This window comes from Helianthus annuus, chromosome 9 (assembly GCF_002127325.2).
Source record: "Helianthus annuus cultivar XRQ/B chromosome 9, HanXRQr2.0-SUNRISE, whole genome shotgun sequence".
NCBI classification, from domain to species: Eukaryota; Viridiplantae; Streptophyta; class Magnoliopsida; order Asterales; family Asteraceae; genus Helianthus; species Helianthus annuus.
This window is the reverse complement of record NC_035441.2, coordinates 179,112,897-179,130,838: the sequence shown is the minus strand read 5'-3', so window position 1 is coordinate 179,130,838 and position 17,942 is coordinate 179,112,897. Positions and strand designations below refer to the sequence as shown.

Genomic DNA, 17,942 nt, shown 5'->3' with positions numbered 1-17,942 from the left:
AAAGATGTAGATTGTGTGAAATGTGTTTGTGTTTTGGTGTGGGTGAAATGTTTAAAAATGGAGAAGTATATATAAAGGGTTTAAAGGTTATTTTTTTTATTTAAGTTTACCGTTACAAAACGGTCAAAAATTAAAGGTCCAACGTTCAAATTTGCCAAGTTCCACGCGTTATTTCTTCCACGCCTGAGGGAAATGGTGGCGGCGGTGTGCTATAAAAAACGAGTGATGGGTTGCCATCACGGACCACCCCACTCCCCTTAGTGTGACTGTGTGCCGTCATTAGGCCTTCAATATTTTTTTAGTTGATTCAACTAAAACACACAAACTAATTTTGGAAAATCTATAAAAAGCCACCCAATATTAGGCTGACGCATAGCCCAATAAACACTACAAGAAATCTGAATGCAAACCAGGCTTTTTTGGGGAGCTCATGTTTTGACCCGTTTGACCACCAGAGGCATTACAACATTGGATGAATCACAGAAATCTGAATCACAAGATGCTTCTACTATTGCCACGGAGGTTGTACCTCGCATCAAATTCAAAAGGCTCGATAAAACAGCGACACACATAATGCAGGCAGGCCGATATGCATACTTACCCTTTTGTAACGTTTTTTTTTTATGTTGTGTTAAAACTGTAATTTATTTGCAGATACTTGATAGAGATGTAAGATTAAATATATTATGTATTAATATTTAATCTATAGCCATCATAATCATTTACATGATAGAGATCAAAATATATTAGAACCTATTAAATAATTAGTTGGTAATTGTTGATGGACCATATTACCATTATTAACTAATTAGGTTTCCTCCTGGGTGCTTATATAAGGAGAGTTATGTGGAGGTTAAGGGGTTACTCAGTTACACAATTACACACACCCCATTAGCCATAACATCATAATTCGACCTCCTCTCCTAACCGATACCCTTTTCGGTTTTCTAAGTCCCCATCATTAGTCAGTACCCTAAGGAGGAACCAGATCAAGATGACAAGCATGTCGAACTCCATTACTGGATTCTCAAACGCACTGTCTGCTATAACAGGTATGTTTTATTGTTTTCCTTCATGTATAAACAGAACTGAACCAACATGTGGTATCAGAGCATATGTTGATTAGTCAGTTCTGTTTTGCATCCAAAAATCTGGATTAAATCTGGAAAACAGACTTGAAAACTATAACAGAATCCGTTTTCTGCCATCCGAAATATCATTCCGGATGGATCACGGATGAAGTTTTCATATAACTGCATCCGAGATGCCATTCCGGATGAAATAGATGTCATTCCGGATCATCTCGGATCCATTACGGATCAGACATTTATCCATTATAACTGATCCGAAATCATCAGTCTTGATTTCGGATGAATGTTTGAATTTTCTGATTTAGGGTTCATCATGAGTTCTTGATTAAATTCGAAAAATTCCTTTAGTTTTGGAATGAATTCGGATTATTGGGTGTTTTTGTTCCTGTTTGATCCATTTTATCTAATTAAATTTTTGAAAATATGTTTTTCTATTAATGGATATAAATTTCGGAATAAACGGATAAGTATAATTAACATTTAAACAGGAAACTCAATCCCATAATCCCTAAGATTTCGGATTTAAATCTTATCATTATTAACTGCCTAAATTAAGGATATGACAGCTTGAGGAACACATTTCGGATGATCATTACGGATGATCATTCCGGATGAACATTGTTCACCCATTACGGATCAGCAACTATCTGATCATTCCGGATGAACATTGTTAACCCATTACGGATCAACAACTGATCATTTCGGACTAACCATTTCGGACTAAGCATCCATTACGGATCAACATCTGCCTGATCATTACGGACCATCATGGATCATTTCGGACTAACTATTTCGGACTAAGCATTAATCATTTCGGATGATTTCAAGGCATATTTCATCCGGAATCATTCATCCGAAATCATCCGAAATACATCCGAAATCATGAGTGTTCATAAAATGTCAAGACTTGTCCGAAATCCTATTATTTCATTAAGCAGTTAATATGAACCAGCGAACTCACCGCGGAGTTCGATCCGCGCTAACGGGTGGTTTGCTATTAGATAATTGGTTTTGTAATTAATTAGTTAAATAATCAGAATCAGATAATGTAATGTTTTGCAAAACCAAAATAGCTTAACTTGAATGAGCTTCTGATGTATCATTTATGGCCAAAGCTGACTTGATACATCTACTTATCATTCAAGTATTACGAAAGCTATGTTAAGTGTGCATCATAAGCATGAATGTTTTAATATCTGGCCAAAGCTGATTTAATTCTTTCATAGATGGCATACTTAACAAATGCATAACTAAAGTGATTATTTCAATTTCTGGCCAAAGCTGATTTGTTACAACCACTTTGCACATATGCTTAAATGATTACACTTCTGGCCAAAGTTGTTTTGTCTTCGTTTAAGTAGAATTTTAACTAAGTCTATTATTTTGATGTTAGTAATAGACAATATCACAGCTTCATAATGTAAAATGGTCATTATTTATGCCTGCCTTAGTTTAACGTGCCCTTAGATCACATTAGGACTTCTTCCTTAGTATCATAACTTGCTCATCTTATTTCCACTATCAGCGCCCAATCAGGGGATTCCATCTTTCACTGGTGATAACTTTGCTGCATGGAAGGATGCTCTCATGCTTACGCTTGGGCTGCTGGATTTTGATTATGCTTTAAGGGAGAATAAGCCAGCGGACCTTACCACTCAGAGTACTGCTGCTGAGCAGATACTTCATGAAAAGTGGACTAGGTGTAACCGCATGTGTCTCATGTTTATGAAGCAGTCCATAAGCAATGCTATCAGGGGAGCTATTCCTAATTCTGAAGATGCTAAAACCTACTTGGCTTATGTGGAGGCGCAGTTCAAGGGGACGTCTAAAGCACACGCTAGTACCCTTATTCTCAAGCTGGTGACTACTAAGTATGATGGGAGGAGCGGCATTCGCGAGCACATCATGATGATGAATGACATGGCCAATAAGCTGAAGGGGCTGGAAATGGAAATCAGTGATGGTTTCCTCGTTCATTTTATCATCACTTCGCTTCCTTCGTCCTTTGAAGCATTCAAGATCAATTACAACACTCAGAAGGACAAGTGGACAATGAGTGAACTGGTCGCTATGTGCGTGCAGGAGGAAGAGCGTATGAGGATGGATCGCCATACTGATGTTGCAAACTTCACTACCTCCAATTCTAAGAAAAGGAAGAACAATTATCAGAGGAAGGATGCTTCAAAAGTACAAAGGCCTAATTCTAATACAAGTGCACCTTCCAGCTCTAAGAACTCCTTAGGCAGTATCCGCTGCAAGTTCTGTAAAAAGACAGGACACATGCAGAAGGAATGCCCTGACTTTAAGGAGTGGCTGGCTAAGAAAGGTAACGATTATTTTATGATACTTGAGTCCTATAATTTAAGTGTTCCTGCTAATTCTTGGTGGTTTGATTCTGGTTCTATGGTTCATGTTACCAATTCTACTCAGGGATTCCTTTCAATCCGGAAGCTGGAAAGAAACCAAAGAACGCTTAAGGTTGGGGATGATCGAGAATTAGAAGTGAAGGCCATTGGGACATTACAATTAGTTATGAAAACTGGTTTATGTATTAAACTTTATGATACCTTATATGTTCCTGAGGTAACTCGGAACCTTGTATCAGGACCAAAGTTAGACATGGACGGTTTTATTGTTTCCCATGGCCATCGCAAACTCTCTATCCTCTATGATTCTGTTCTTTATGGTACTGGTGTTCTGGATGGTGGTCTCTATAGATTAGAACTAGAAGATAACTTTTCCAAATCTTTGTTGTCATATAACATTAATGAATCACTCACAAAGATGGAAGAGAAACGAGACTTAGAGACTTCATCCATGTTGTGGCATCAGCCTTTAGGCCACATTTGAAAAGAACGATTAAATCGTCTCGTAAAGGATGAAGTCTTACCTCCTCTCGATTTCTCTGATTTTGGAACATGTGTCAAATGTCTTAAAGGTAGAATGACATTAGCGAATAAGAAAGGTGCCACTAGGACTTCTAATTTATTAGAACTTATTCACACTGACATTAGTGGTCCCTACCAAATCGCTGGCATAACAGGACATACTTCATTTATCACTTTTATTGATGATTATTCTCGTTACATGTACTTGTATCTTATTAAGGAGAAATCTGAATCTCTTACAACTTTTAAAGATTATAAGGCTGAAGTTGAAAAGCAATTAGATCGTCAAATTAAAGTTGTGAGATCAGATAGAGGCGGTGAATATTATGGAAGACATACTGATGTGGGTCAAGCTCCTGGTTCATTTTATGAGTTTTGTAAGGGCCAGGGGATTGTCAACCAATACACCATGCCTGGTACACCTCAGCAGAACGGTGTCGCTGAAAGAAGAAACCGTACCCTTATGAACATGGTGCGCAGTATATTAGCCAACACTAATTTACCATTATTCCTCTGGACTGAAGCGTTAAAAGCAGCTGTTCATATACTCAATAGAGTTCCTTCTAAGTCTGTCCCTAAAACTCCTTATGAACTTTGGACAGGAAGGAAACCGAGTCTTAAATATATGAAAGTATGGGGCTGCATTGCTGAAGCAAAACTTTACAATCCTTTCCTAAGGAAACTTGACCCTAAAACAGTTACCTGTTTCTTTATTGGGTATCCTGAGAACTCGAAGGGTTATCGTTTCTATTGTCCTTCCCATGTCACCCGTATTGTTGAAACCAAGCGTGCCGCGTTCCTGGAGGATTTCAAGGTCAGTGGGAGCAGTACCAACCCTTACGAAGAATTGCAAGAAGTACAAGACGCGGGGGGGAGAGACTCGTCGCTTACCATTACCCGGATTACTCCTCTTGTACCCAATGCAACTACTGCACCTGAAGCTACTGCACCAACTCCAAACTCACCTCCACAGTTAGAACCCATTATACCTCATGACGAAGGCACATCAAACGCTCAAAACCAAGACAACGATGTACCCGATAATCCACTCAGGAGGTCATCTAGGCAAAGAAGGCCTACTAATTGGGATGATTATGTTACCTACCTGACTGAAATGGATCCCGGAAAGCTCAATGATCCTATCTCTTACAATGAAGCCATTAGCAGTGATCAGTCTTCTGAATGGAATAAAGCAATGATTGATGAGCTTGAATCCATGAAGAAAAATGACGTTTGGGATTTGGTAGAATTACCCAACGGAGTCAAACCCGTAGGATGCAAATGGGTGTTCAAAACAAAACTGGATCCGAATGGGAACGTTGAACGCTACAAAGCGAGATTGGTTGCAAAGGGCTACACTCAGAAAGAGGGAATTGATTATCAAGAGACGTTTTCACCTGTCTCTCGTAAAGATTCATTAAGGATCGTTATGGCCCTAGTAGCTCATTTTGATTTGGAGTTACATCAGATGGACGTTAAAACCGCTTTCCTTAACGGAGATTTGGACGAAGATGTTTACATGAAACAACCTGAAGGCTTTAAACCTGAGGGTCAGGAGCATCTAGTTTGTAAGTTGAAGAAATCCATTTACGGGTTAAAACAAGCATCACGTCAGTGGTACCTCAAGTTTGATGAAGTCATGAAGAGGCAAGGTTTTATGAAGAATCAAGTGGATCAATGCACCTACCTCAAGATGAGTGGGAGTAACTTTACTATACTTGTCCTTTACGTAGATGATATTCTATTGGCAAGTAATAGTTTAGACATGTTGCATGAGTCGAAGCGGTTACTTTCGCATAACTTCGACATGAAGGATCTTGGAGATGCTTCTTACGTCATTGGCATCGAAATTCACCGAGATAGAAACAAAGGGATTTTAGGATTGTCCCAAAGGGCCTACATAGATCGTGTCCTTACACGTTACAACATGCAACAGTGTAAACCCTCCGTCGCTCCAGTAGTTAAGGGAGACGTTTTCGGTTCATTCCAGTGTCCGACAACAGAGGTTGAGAAGGAGCAAATGAGCCAGATACCTTATGCGTCAGTAGTTGGGAGCCTGATGTATGCTCAAGTCTGTACACGTCCAGATATCGCTTATATTGCTGGAATGCTAGGCCGTTATCAGACTAATCCTGGCCTAGATCACTGGAAAGCAGCTAAGAAGGTTCTTCGATATCTGCAAGGGACGAAAGACTATAAACTGACTTACAGAAGAAGTGATCATTTAGAAGTGGTGGGCTATTCTGATTCTGACTTTGCCAAATGCAAAGATGACAAGAAATCCACTTCGGGTTATATCTTTATGTTAGCAGGCGGCCCTATCTCATGGAAGAGTCATAAACAACAGTTGACCACAACTTCCACAATGATGGCAGAGTACATTGCCGTTTATAACGCAACCTGTCATGTAATGTTACTTAGAAACTTGGTCACTGGACTCAAAATTGTTAATTCCATTTCTAGACCATTGAAGCTTTACTGTGATAATTCAGCTGCCGTTAGTTTCTCGAACAGTAACAGTTCGACTGGAGCTGGTTTATATCTCGATACAAAATATCTATTTGTACGTGAACGAGTTGAGGAAAATAATCTTTGTATCGAGTATATTAGTACTAAGAATATGCTTGCGGATCCGATGACTAAAGGTCTCCCTCCTAAGGTTTATGAAGAACATGTTCGGAATATGGGATTTAGTAAAGACCTTATTTGAGCATATTGTACTAGCTTATGTTTATGATTAATGAAATTTCCTCATTTTGATTTTGTATGTCTGTTAGAATATGTTCAACCGGTATAATGGCATATAGACAAATAAAGTTACAAGTCAAACAAAGGACTTACGCGTATTTTGATCATGACGATTAGATTTTAAATTAAGGCTATAGTATGATTAATGGGGGTCCTGAGTCGCATAATGATTCAACGGCTGTATTTTTCTGCTATAGTACTTGTTTAAGGCTAAAATGAGTGTTAACTCCTGATCAGGCTTATCTAATACTCATAGTAAATGATTACTCGGCTAAGTGGGAGAATGTAAGATTAAATATATTATGTATTAATATTTAATCTATAGCCATCATAATCATTTACATGATAGAGATCAAAATATATTAGAACCTATTAAATAATTAGTTGGTAATTGTTGATGGACCATATTACCCTTATTAACTAATTAGGTTTCCTCCTGGGTGCTTATATAAGGAGAGTTATGTGGAGGTTAAGGGGTTACTCAGTTACACAATTACACACACCCCATTAGCCATAACATCATAATTCGACCTCCTCTCCTAACTGATACCCTTTTCGGTTTTCTAAGTCCCCATCATTAGTCAGTACCCTAAGGAGGAACCAGATCAAGATGACAAGCATGTCGAACTCCATTACTGGATTCTCAAACGCACTGTCTGCTATAACAGGTATGTTTTATTGTTTTCCTTCATGTATAAACAGAACTGAAACAACAAGAGAAGCAGTGGAGGAAGTGCGCACGCAAAGAGAAATACCTGATATAAGGCCAGGTTATATAATCCAGCTCAGATTGGTACCAACAGTGTATTTATTTGCGGTTATTATCGTTTTTGAAACTTATATAAACCATGAAATACAGGAAGTGCATGAGAACAAGAGACGTGTATCAACAGTGAAAGGAATCGTGATAGCAGGACGCAATGTGGGTCTAAATACAACCATCAGATTAAGAAGACTTGTTGCAGGAGTTGGGGTTGAATCTCTATTACCTCTGTAAGATTTATATGTTGTTTTGCATAAATTAACAGCAGAAAATGGTTATTTTTAGTTTTTTACACGTTGTTGATGATTATATTGAAATAAATGGTTTGATGATACCAAATGTGAAAGAGATAAAGGTTTTGGACAAGAAGAAAGTGAGAAGGGCGAAGCTTTATTATCTCAGGGACAAGATGAACGCGCTTAAAAAATAATAACCTCTAAACGGGTCAGTTTGGTTTGGTCGGGTTGGTTACTGTGCATCAAGCATTCTTCTTGCATGATGAATCATACAATCTTAAATTTATTCTCTTTCATATGCTTGTTTAAGAACGTTAGAAGTGCGAACCAATCTTTTTATACATAAAATGATCACAATGAAACAAGGTGAAATATGATTCAATTCATTATTCAGCCCCATAATCACAAAATTAAACAAGAAATTATGGCGAATTCAGAAATCCTCGTAAATCACAAATTTACTTAGACCATGTGTAGTGGTGAACTAACATAATGCCCCCACCATGGGGCATTATCCGACACGTGGATCCTAGTCAGCGTTGGGGCATTATAGCAAAAGTGGCGTAGTTGGGCATTATTCCAATAACGCCCCTTCCAATCATTAAAAAGGATAAAAAAAAATATATTATTTAAAAAGCTGCTTTGTCATAATGTGTCACCCACTTGGTCCCTTCCCATTGGTAAGTCAAAGTCCCCTTACACTTGGACCCCTTTGATTGGCCACATGCTAAATCCTTTTCCTCACTTCAGCGTTTTCATTAAAACGCCCGCATGCAAAATTGTGAAATATAACGCGCAAAAGCGCCCTGTGTAGTGGGGGGGGACGGCGTTTTGGGGCGTTTTTTTATTTTTTTTTTAAAAACACGCCCCACTACAGGTGGTCTTACCGGTGGTTGAAGAATTGAAGCCCGATTTAAAAAAGTTATGAACTTATTGTAATTAGGGGTGCGTTATATAACTAATTACTGAACCCGGACCCGTTTAAGGCTTTACCTGAATAAACTGAACCCGGTTAAGGCTATACCCGAACCCAATTGTAGTTATATGGATTGGTTAATGGACTGAATGATTGGTATTCGGGTTAGCCCGTATAAGGTTTAAGTTTGTAGCAAGCAGCCCTAATGTTCTTGTATTTTAACATGTCAAGTTTGATTTTTAGTCCAATTCTTTCTTTACCCATTTAGCAGCTTAATGATTTTTTAAGTCCAATAAGTTCTTATATTTCTAGGCTTCCAGCAGCCTATCTAATAGTTTTTGTTCAATAGTTTTTGTATTTGTAGCAGCACATTTAATAGTTTTGCAGGCCCTATTGTTTTTTGTGTAGCATCGGCCCAATTAGTTTTGTTCAAGCAGAAGTTGGTAGCAACTAGCAAGGCTAGCAGCCCAAGGTTTATTTTTAGCAGCACAATCGGTGCTACTCACACAAAACAACCCATATCTTTATTTGGTAAGTCGGGGTCGAGCAGTTCGTGTTTCGCTTTAAACGGGTCGGCTTGGTTTTAAAATGCGCGCATAATGCGTGATGCGCCCGATGCCCTAATGAGAGCGCATCGCAACAGCTGATGCGGTGCGTTTACGTGATGCGAGAATATTGCGCGCATTTCGCATAATGCGCTCTGATGCACGCAACATTGTTTCTTATGCTTTTTTTCCAGATTTTATGAACTGTGTTTGGTTTTTTCCATAATTAACATCTTAGTATGCTTGATTTGAACCAAAAAACACAACTCTTATCTTCAAATTACGTTAGTTGTTTTACTTTAAGTATGTTTTTATAAGTTTTTATGTATAAATAATTTTTAACTATTTTTTTATAAAGAACGCATCATATACGTGATGCGCTCGCGCATCACGCATCAGCATCAGATTTTTGGAATAAACGCATCAGAGCGCATCACGCAATTTAAAACCAAGCGGGTCGGGTAAATAGGTTATTTGGCTTGCAGAAAAGGATATGGGGCCGATGATAACACTTTTAGTTTGCGATACGAATCCGACAATGTCATTTCTTTAGGTCCAACCATACTTGGCTCGCATGTTCAACCAATTCCATCATAACCTACTGTTACAATCCGCACGACACCGTAAATGCCAACTGCTTTACAACGGTGTTAACTAGAAGTTAATTAACATATAAAGGTTAACAAGTTATCTGATACAATAATATTAAAAAATAGCATAAGGGATTCACTAGATAGAGCAAGGGGTTCAACAACTTCAACTAGAACTCCACCGCAACCACTTTGATCTCACTAGATACGGGGTTCCTCGGGTTCACGAACCAGCTCTAGATGGAGGTGAATGTAGGGGAATTTCTTGGGAAGCAGGGGTTCAAATGAGGAGCTAACACCGTTGCAATCCTTTTGATCTTGTAAACCAGTATTTTAAGGAAATGGGGTGACATAACATGATTGGTTGTTGATACGGATTCAACAGAATGCCTTTGAAAAAATAATGATATAAATCTTGATTGTGATATTTCCATTTGAATGAACATATATGAAAGTTACACTAACCACTAACCAAGAATTATAAGTGGATTATTTTTGTGGTGGAAAGATTGAAGACATACCAAAATGCTATGAACAAAGATTGTACACGTCACACACCATCCGGATCCTTCATAACCCACCATTTCAACCCGATAAAACCCCCAAATTTCAATTCACTATTTCATCTACACACACCACACCACACTCACCCTATCCATCTTCTCCACCAAATCCTATCTGCAACTCCAATGGCTTCCATCTCCGCCGCAGCCACCGCTGCCGCCTCCTTCACCTCCTCCTCCTCCCCCTCACACCCTCTCTTCACCCTACCAAAACCCTCCACCAAATTCCACCTTTCCTCCACCTTCATCACCAACCTCTCCCTCCACAACCCTAATTTCACCTCTTCCACCCCCACCACCACCACCCACCGCCGCCGTGCCCTCACCGTCCGCGCAGCCCGCGGCAAATTCGAACGCACCAAACCCCACGTCAACATCGGCACCATCGGCCACGTCGACCACGGCAAAACCACCCTCACCGCCGCCTTAACAATGGCCTTAGCCTCCACCGGCGGCGGCGTTGCCAAAAAGTACGACGAAATCGACGCCGCACCTGAAGAACGCGCCCGTGGGATTACAATCAACACCGCCACCGTCGAATACGAGACAGAAAACCGTCACTACGCCCACGTTGACTGCCCCGGTCACGCTGATTACGTCAAAAACATGATCACCGGAGCTGCCCAGATGGACGGAGCTATCCTCGTCGTCTCCGGCGCCGACGGCCCCATGCCGCAGACAAAAGAGCACGTGCTTTTAGCTAAACAAGTAGGTGTTCCCAACATGGTTGTGTTTTTAAACAAACAAGATCAGGTTGATGATGAGGAGTTGTTAGAATTGGTTGAGTTAGAAGTAAGAGAATTGTTATCTTCTTATGAGTTTCCGGGTGATGATATTCCGATTATTTCGGGTTCGGCTTTGTTAGCTTTGGAAGCTTTGACTGAGAATCCAAAGATTGCAAAGGGGGAGAACAAATGGGTGGATAAGATTTATGATTTAATGGCTGCTGTTGATGACTACATTCCAATTCCACAAAGGCAGACTGAGTTGCCGTTCTTGTTGGCGATTGAGGATGTGTTTTCGATTACGGGGCGTGGGACGGTGGCCACGGGTCGGGTTGAGAGAGGTACGGTTAGGATTGGAGATAGTGTCGAGATTGTCGGGTTGAAGGATACCCGAACTACAACCGTTACCGGTGTTGAGATGTTTCAGAAGCTGCTTGATGAAGCGATGGCGGGTGATAATGTAGGGCTTTTGTTGAGAGGGATACAGAAGATTGATATTCAGAGAGGTATGGTGTTGGCGAAGCCTGCGACGATTACCCCGCATACAAAGTTTGAAGCTTTGGTTTACGTGTTGAAGAAGGAAGAGGGTGGGAGGCATTCGCCGTTTTTTGCAGGGTACAGACCGCAGTTTTACATGAGGACTACTGATGTTACAGGGAAGGTGACATCGATTATGAATGATAAGGATGAAGAGTCGAAGATGGTTATGCCAGGTGACCGTGTGAAGATGGTGGTTGAGCTTATTATGCCGGTTGCTTGTGAGCAAGGTATGCGGTTTGCTATTAGAGAAGGTGGGAAGACAGTCGGTGCTGGTGTTATCCAGTCGATTATCGAGTGATTTCGCTTAAATCTGTGGTTTTATAATGAGTTGTTTGGAGGTTTTATTCATGAAGCTGTATGCACTTGGTTTTGCATTCTTATGATATAACACATATTTATGCTAGTCTGTTAGTTTAATCATTGAAAATATGATCTTGGTTTGATGTTGCTACATTATTTAATCTTTATTGCTAATTTTTTGTTATGATTATGTGTGAACTTGCATTCTATAATAAAGATTTTGATTTGATTCACATGATAACTTGCTTAAGTTATAAAGACATGATGGATACATCAAAGTGATGATCAACATAAGTGTAGCAAAGACATAAATAAATACTATGTTAACCTCCTCTACTAACATGCTTTGTGCTTTTGGGACATTTACTTTAGAAAATGGTTGAAAAGACGAGTTCTTGAACGAATGCTGCTCGACACCTCTCCTCTTCGTGATCTTTCACTTCTTTTTCATCTTCATTTGAGCTGCACATGAAACATAAAGTGAGCCACCATTACTGCACACTAAATACATAAGGGTCTGGTTCTGTTAATAAGCTCTGAGAAAGGCTGATTGTATACCTCTTGACTTGAGAAGTGGCACTTGATATATTTTCTTCTTGAAGATCTGAAAAGGGAACATTGCCCAGGAATGCCGACAGTGGGTCGGGTGTGGTTTCATGCATGTGTCCCCTGTCGGGTGTGGTTTCTCGTGTGTGGCTTGCCCCGTTACTCCACAACCCTGATCTTTGGGACTTTCTCCTTCTCTACAACCAACAAATGAATGTGTTAAAACTCGTTTTACAAATATGATATTGAATTATAAATGTTTAATGAAGTCTGAGTATTTAAAAAGCTAATAGATATGATGAAAGAAGATTTGGTTCCTTTGGTTTTAGGACAGGAGAATTTCCTTTAAAACTTTCAAAATTTAATGAATTAGTGTTACATGCGACTAAATGACATCTACTTTGGCAGAAGCTCCTACGTATTTAGGTTGGTACAGACAAACGTACGCGGTAAAATCTCATTCACAGAGAACAAACTTTACCTCTATCCCATGAGATAGAGAGGTTGCTATCAATAAGATCCCGACTCTACAAAACCTTTTTTTTGTTATACAAATACAAATATTATAAAGTATATACTAGGAAACAAATACTAATAATAATAGTAAAATACCAATTAAAAAGGTGATAAAACTAGAAATAATAGCGACAGTAGTAGAAGAGAAAAGAATACAACCACAAACCATCTAGAAAGTAACTAACACCGACACCAATGAAGAAACGCAAACCAAATGGCAGGAAAAACCATGACACTAAGACAAACCAAAGACAATTTTGTACGTTGCCTAAAAATTTCTAACCTTTATTTGACGTCTTCAAGAGGTCCCATCACTAAGCAAGTACTCGGAAATGTGCATATCCCTTAACATAAGCGATGATTGTGCTAATAACCGACTTTTACAACGTATTTCATATATTCCAAACAAGTTTAGGGATTTTAAATTCTAAACAGGGAGACGAAATATTTTCATATGAAATGGAAAAGAATATTGGTTTAATATTTGTGGTTGATGTTAAAATGACCATAAAACCTAAACTAGATGTTGAAGATAATACATCATGTGTACCTTTATTGAATGGACATGGTGAGATGTGAAATGAGCAAGTGCATCTTTGCCCAAATTTGCAGCACATATTGGACAAACCTAAACAAAAACTTCATCTCTCTCAGAAACAATTGATTACAGAAACCTAAATGTTTGATTCAAGATTATTATTATTAATAAAAGAAAAAATTATGGGAAATTATACCGCGTTTTTGAGGTCGAAACAGTGTTCTTCCTGCAAATGGTAACAAAGCACAGGGATTTCAATTTCAATATAACAAAAGGGGCAGGGAAACCAAGCTCCAACATCATCATCTCCATCCATTGTTAGATGGTTATCTGCATCAAAAAAGAAACAATCTACCATTAGATTTTGATATTATTTATTTAACATTTTGGATGTAATTACAATGAGAACTACAACCACTTGCAGTTTGACTGAGGGTCAATGGTAGGTAAACTTTGGATACAGGATCAAAAGGGACAACATTTCTAAAGTCTATTAAGAACCACAAAAACATATAGTTTGACTTTTCATAGAAATAATACAAATCAAGAACAAACACAGCCACAAATTATCATTAATTAATTAATTAAAGTGGATTTTATAAGCTTTTTCTTTATCTATGATTTTGAACATCATAATATTCTGATTCTTGTGTATGGAAAGTAACATAGATGATCAGATCTTATATTCCAACAGAAAACACACACAGTTAAGAAAATCTTGAATGTTCTCATGTGTTCCAAAAAGATGGGATTTTTCACAACAAAGACTGGATAAAGATTGTAAAAACAAAGACCCATTTGCAATCAATCAATCAATGAAACAAGATTTATAAAAAAGAAAAGTTAAAAGGGGGTACCGGAGTTGTTGTGACGGTTAGATTGGAGAGTGTGGAAGTGGTGGTGTTTTGATGAGTGAGCCCTTGAACCCCAGAAATCCATTTCCGGCAAGATGAAGCAGAAAAAGGCTGAAAGTTTGATGCTTTTTTGTTGTTGTGAAGGTTGAGAGGTGGAGTGTACTTTGACGACTATTTAGTGTGTGTTATTTAGTGTGTGTGAGAAGTGAAGCAGGGAGATGAAGGTAAGAGTCCAAAGGCAAAGGGGGGTTGAATATTTAACATCCACATTGATTGTACGCCTTAAATGTTTTATTTTTCTTAACACTAAGCAGTTTTTTTTAAACAACTTTTTTTTTTACTTTTAAATACCAAAATTAATCAATATACTTCGTATTAAACACTAAGCAGTTTAATTTTTTTAAACAACTTTTTTTTTCTTTACTTTTAAATACCAATTAATCAATATGCTTCGTAGCGATTTGTACTAACATCAGATTTATGATGCTCAATCACTAATGTCACTATACCACAAAACAATGGAAGAAAACAAGGAGTTTGAAACGCGATAACATGTCCTAACAATTTGATCTAGTGGTTAGTCATTTGGGTTCTTTCCTTGAACTCCAACTAGCATTACTTTGAAGGACATTGGTGGTGGGCCTGGTGGCAATGAAGTGTAGAACTATGCCTCTTTAGAGGTCGCCAGCTCGAAATTGAGCTGAACCGGGTTTTACCACAGTGGGCCTTCGGGTGGGCGGGTTTTCCTCGAAACTGGTGGCTTGGTTGCTTGGGTATGCATCCAACTCTGACCGTTATGGAGGAATTGATGCATTTGCTCGATAAAGCGCATCTCAGGATACTTATCCGGTGATTTAGTTGGTCGTTCAAGAAAAATAAACAGGATGACGTGACATGTCTAATACGATTATTCACACAATTTACTAAATAATAATTGAGAAAAATAATGCACAATTAGCATGATAGAATCAGGTTTACCAAAATTACAATTCAGATTTAACAATAACGCCACTAGCGTTCAACTAATTTATAATTATGATGTTACTATGTCGACACATTTATAAATAGAAGTTGTTTATCCTGAATATTAACTTCATAATTTGTTAGGTCATGCTAACAGGTTGTGTTGACTGTAGAGCTCCAACAGGGCCGTCTCGGAAAATCACAAAAAAAAATTGGCCCTGTTCGAGATAAAAAATTTGAGCCCTATTCGCAAGTCTTCATATAATATAAACTCATCAATCATTCAATCAAATATATAAATACGAAAAACTCATAATACTGCGATAATTGTTATGAAATAGATAAAACAAATTAACAAAAATAGTGTGGCAAAAATGATCAAATTATCGACCTACTCGCTAAGCGAACAGTGTGATTCTTCTAGCAGGCCCTTATTTTTGTTTAGACTAGTCATTTTAGCTTGTTAATTGGGCCATTTTTTAAAAACTTTTAAACAGACACTTATTTAAAAAACTTTGGGTCTTTTACTAGGCCCTTATTTATACAAACATCCAGATTTTTTTTTAATAGATATAAAAAAATTAAAAAATTTTCGGGCCCTATATTGATTTGGGCCCTGATCGCAGACACCTCCTGCACCCCCTGATAGACGGCCCTAAGCTTCAATATAATATTCATAGTATATTATAAGCTTATGAAATTTTCGTTAAGCTTATAATAATATAAATTAATTAAATATCCAACTCTAATAAATTAATCATGGGAAATATTCTTAAAAGGGATTTTTACTTATTTATTTCAGGGCCCGCAAGGTATTTCCATTTCCATTTCAGTGGAAATAAAGTTTCTTTTTTGTTTTTGAGGAAAATGAGAAGAAGAAAAAAGGAAAAGCTTTCCTGACGAAGAGAAGCTAAGTTGATATAATATGACACGTGGCAGATAGATTGTGGGTGTGTTAGGTGTCTTTTGGCTTTTTTAGGCTGTGCCTTGTCATACACAAAATTGTACGCATCACTGTCGAGTCATATTTGCACAACCCCCCAAAATATTTCCTTTTTCCAATTTTCACCTTCTATTTACTTTTTTTAAGGAATTTTTTTTTGAACAGCAAACTTCATATATTTTTTTTTCTTTAAATATTTTATTTATATATAAAATACTGGCCGAGTTACATCAATATCGCAGATATATTAAAATTCATCATCAAAATGTGTACAATGATTGGAAAGCAAGACACTAGACCATAACATTCTACACAAACACTTTATATCACCTAGCCCAAATACATTACTCTGCTATATTAAAATTTAACCAGCTTCTCCACTCCAAATTGCTCCGCCTCGCCCTATGCTTTGCCCAAAGGAAAGACGATGTTTGTATTTCTCTGAAGATTTTTTTCAATATCAATACGTTTGCCGGAGAATATAAGATCGTTGCGTGCCTTCCATATCTCCCAACATGAGGTTAGAAATATCAGTTGAATCATTCTTCTTTTCTGTTTTTGTACCATCACCCGTTTGTAGTATCCGACGAGTATTTCTTGCATTATCCTCACAACCACCCTTGGAATATTACACCAGGAGCATACCTTGTTCCAAATTATGGTCGAGATACCACAAGTTGCAAAAAGATGGTCAGCGTCCTCCTCCTCCGATCCGCATAATCTGCAGGTGGTTGGCCATTAAAAACATTAGGTTTTTGAAGATTTTTTAATGTAGCCAGCCTATTTTGAGTTCCCCTCCAGCCAAATATATTGGTTTTTTTTTTGCGCCAATTTAACCTAGTCAATCGGGCAATACGCAACTGCGAATCGTGTAAGAACCTCTCTGCAAGACGAAACTGAAAAAATCCCATCTTTGTTTGGTTCCCACCGCCAGTGATCGTCAACGGCATATAACACCGTATTGTTGTTGATCTTGTATCTTGGTCCACTGATCTCGTTCCGCAATTGAGAAAAAACTGTCGTTTCCACTCCCATCATTCCTTCCTTGCTGCAACAGTAGCTTTCTTATTCTTTTCCAGAATGAACAAGTCTGGAAACAAGTCTTTCATCAACCTTTCATTGTGCCAGTTATCTAGCCAAAAGCGTATATTGTTGCCATTCCCAATCTCCGCTCTGATAAGACTCGGGACCTGCACATTTAAAATAGAAAGGTCGCTTTGAATACTGACAATCCCGTTCCAAACCCAGCAATGCCCGCCTTAATCGGAAGGTACGACCAAGAGTTTGGGTTGTAGTGAATAGCCGTCACAGTGCGATGCCATAGACTCTTTTCATCTTTTTTGTATCTCCACCACCACTTTAGAAGAAGACTAGCGTTCATGTCTTTTAAAGCGCCCAAGCCGAGCCCTCCTTTTTCATTTGGACCAATAATCTGATCCCAACATATCCATGCCATTTTAGACTTCTCTTCATCCCCTCCCCAAAAAAAACCGTCTTCTAAGTGCCTCTAAATTATCCAAAACTCCTTTCGGGGCTTTGTATAAAGAGAAATAGTATAGAGACAAACTATCTAAAACTGCTTTCAATAACGTGGTACGACCTCCAATTGACAACGTTTTTGCTTTCCAATTCGATAGTCTTGCTTTGAAAACATCAATCACCCCTTTTCCAATGTTT

The 17,942-nt window shown here is 38.3% G+C and overlaps 3 protein-coding genes across 3 annotated transcripts; 2 read left to right on the top strand and 1 right to left on the bottom strand.

Annotated features, from left to right (window-relative positions):
• The first annotated feature begins 402 nt into the window (after nucleotides 1-402).
• LOC110881820 (50S ribosomal protein L19, chloroplastic-like) lies at nucleotides 403-7,920 on the top strand. Its single transcript, XM_022129970.1, has 4 exons — nucleotides 403-587; nucleotides 7,442-7,520; nucleotides 7,587-7,717; nucleotides 7,815-7,920. The coding sequence occupies exons 1-4, from the start codon at nucleotides 403-405 to the stop codon at nucleotides 7,918-7,920; spliced, it is 501 nt and encodes a 166-aa protein (XP_021985662.1).
• Nucleotides 7,921-10,289: 2,369 nt separating this feature from the next.
• Nucleotides 10,290-12,089, top strand: LOC110885200 (elongation factor Tu, chloroplastic-like). The gene has a single exon (XM_022132890.2). It carries the CDS (start codon nucleotides 10,308-10,310, stop codon nucleotides 11,901-11,903), a length of 1,596 nt encoding a protein of 531 aa, XP_021988582.2. The 5' UTR covers nucleotides 10,290-10,307; the 3' UTR covers nucleotides 11,904-12,089.
• On the bottom strand, nucleotides 11,687-14,603 carry LOC110885201 (protein DEHYDRATION-INDUCED 19 homolog 5). The gene is made up of 5 exons (XM_022132891.2): nucleotides 14,363-14,603; nucleotides 13,702-13,835; nucleotides 13,518-13,595; nucleotides 12,464-12,648; nucleotides 11,687-12,367 (listed from the first exon to the last, which is right to left on the bottom strand). Exons 1-5 carry the CDS (start codon nucleotides 14,442-14,444, stop codon nucleotides 12,274-12,276), a joined length of 573 nt encoding a protein of 190 aa, XP_021988583.1. The 5' UTR covers nucleotides 14,445-14,603; the 3' UTR covers nucleotides 11,687-12,273.
• Between the last annotated feature and the right edge of the window lie 3,339 nt (nucleotides 14,604-17,942).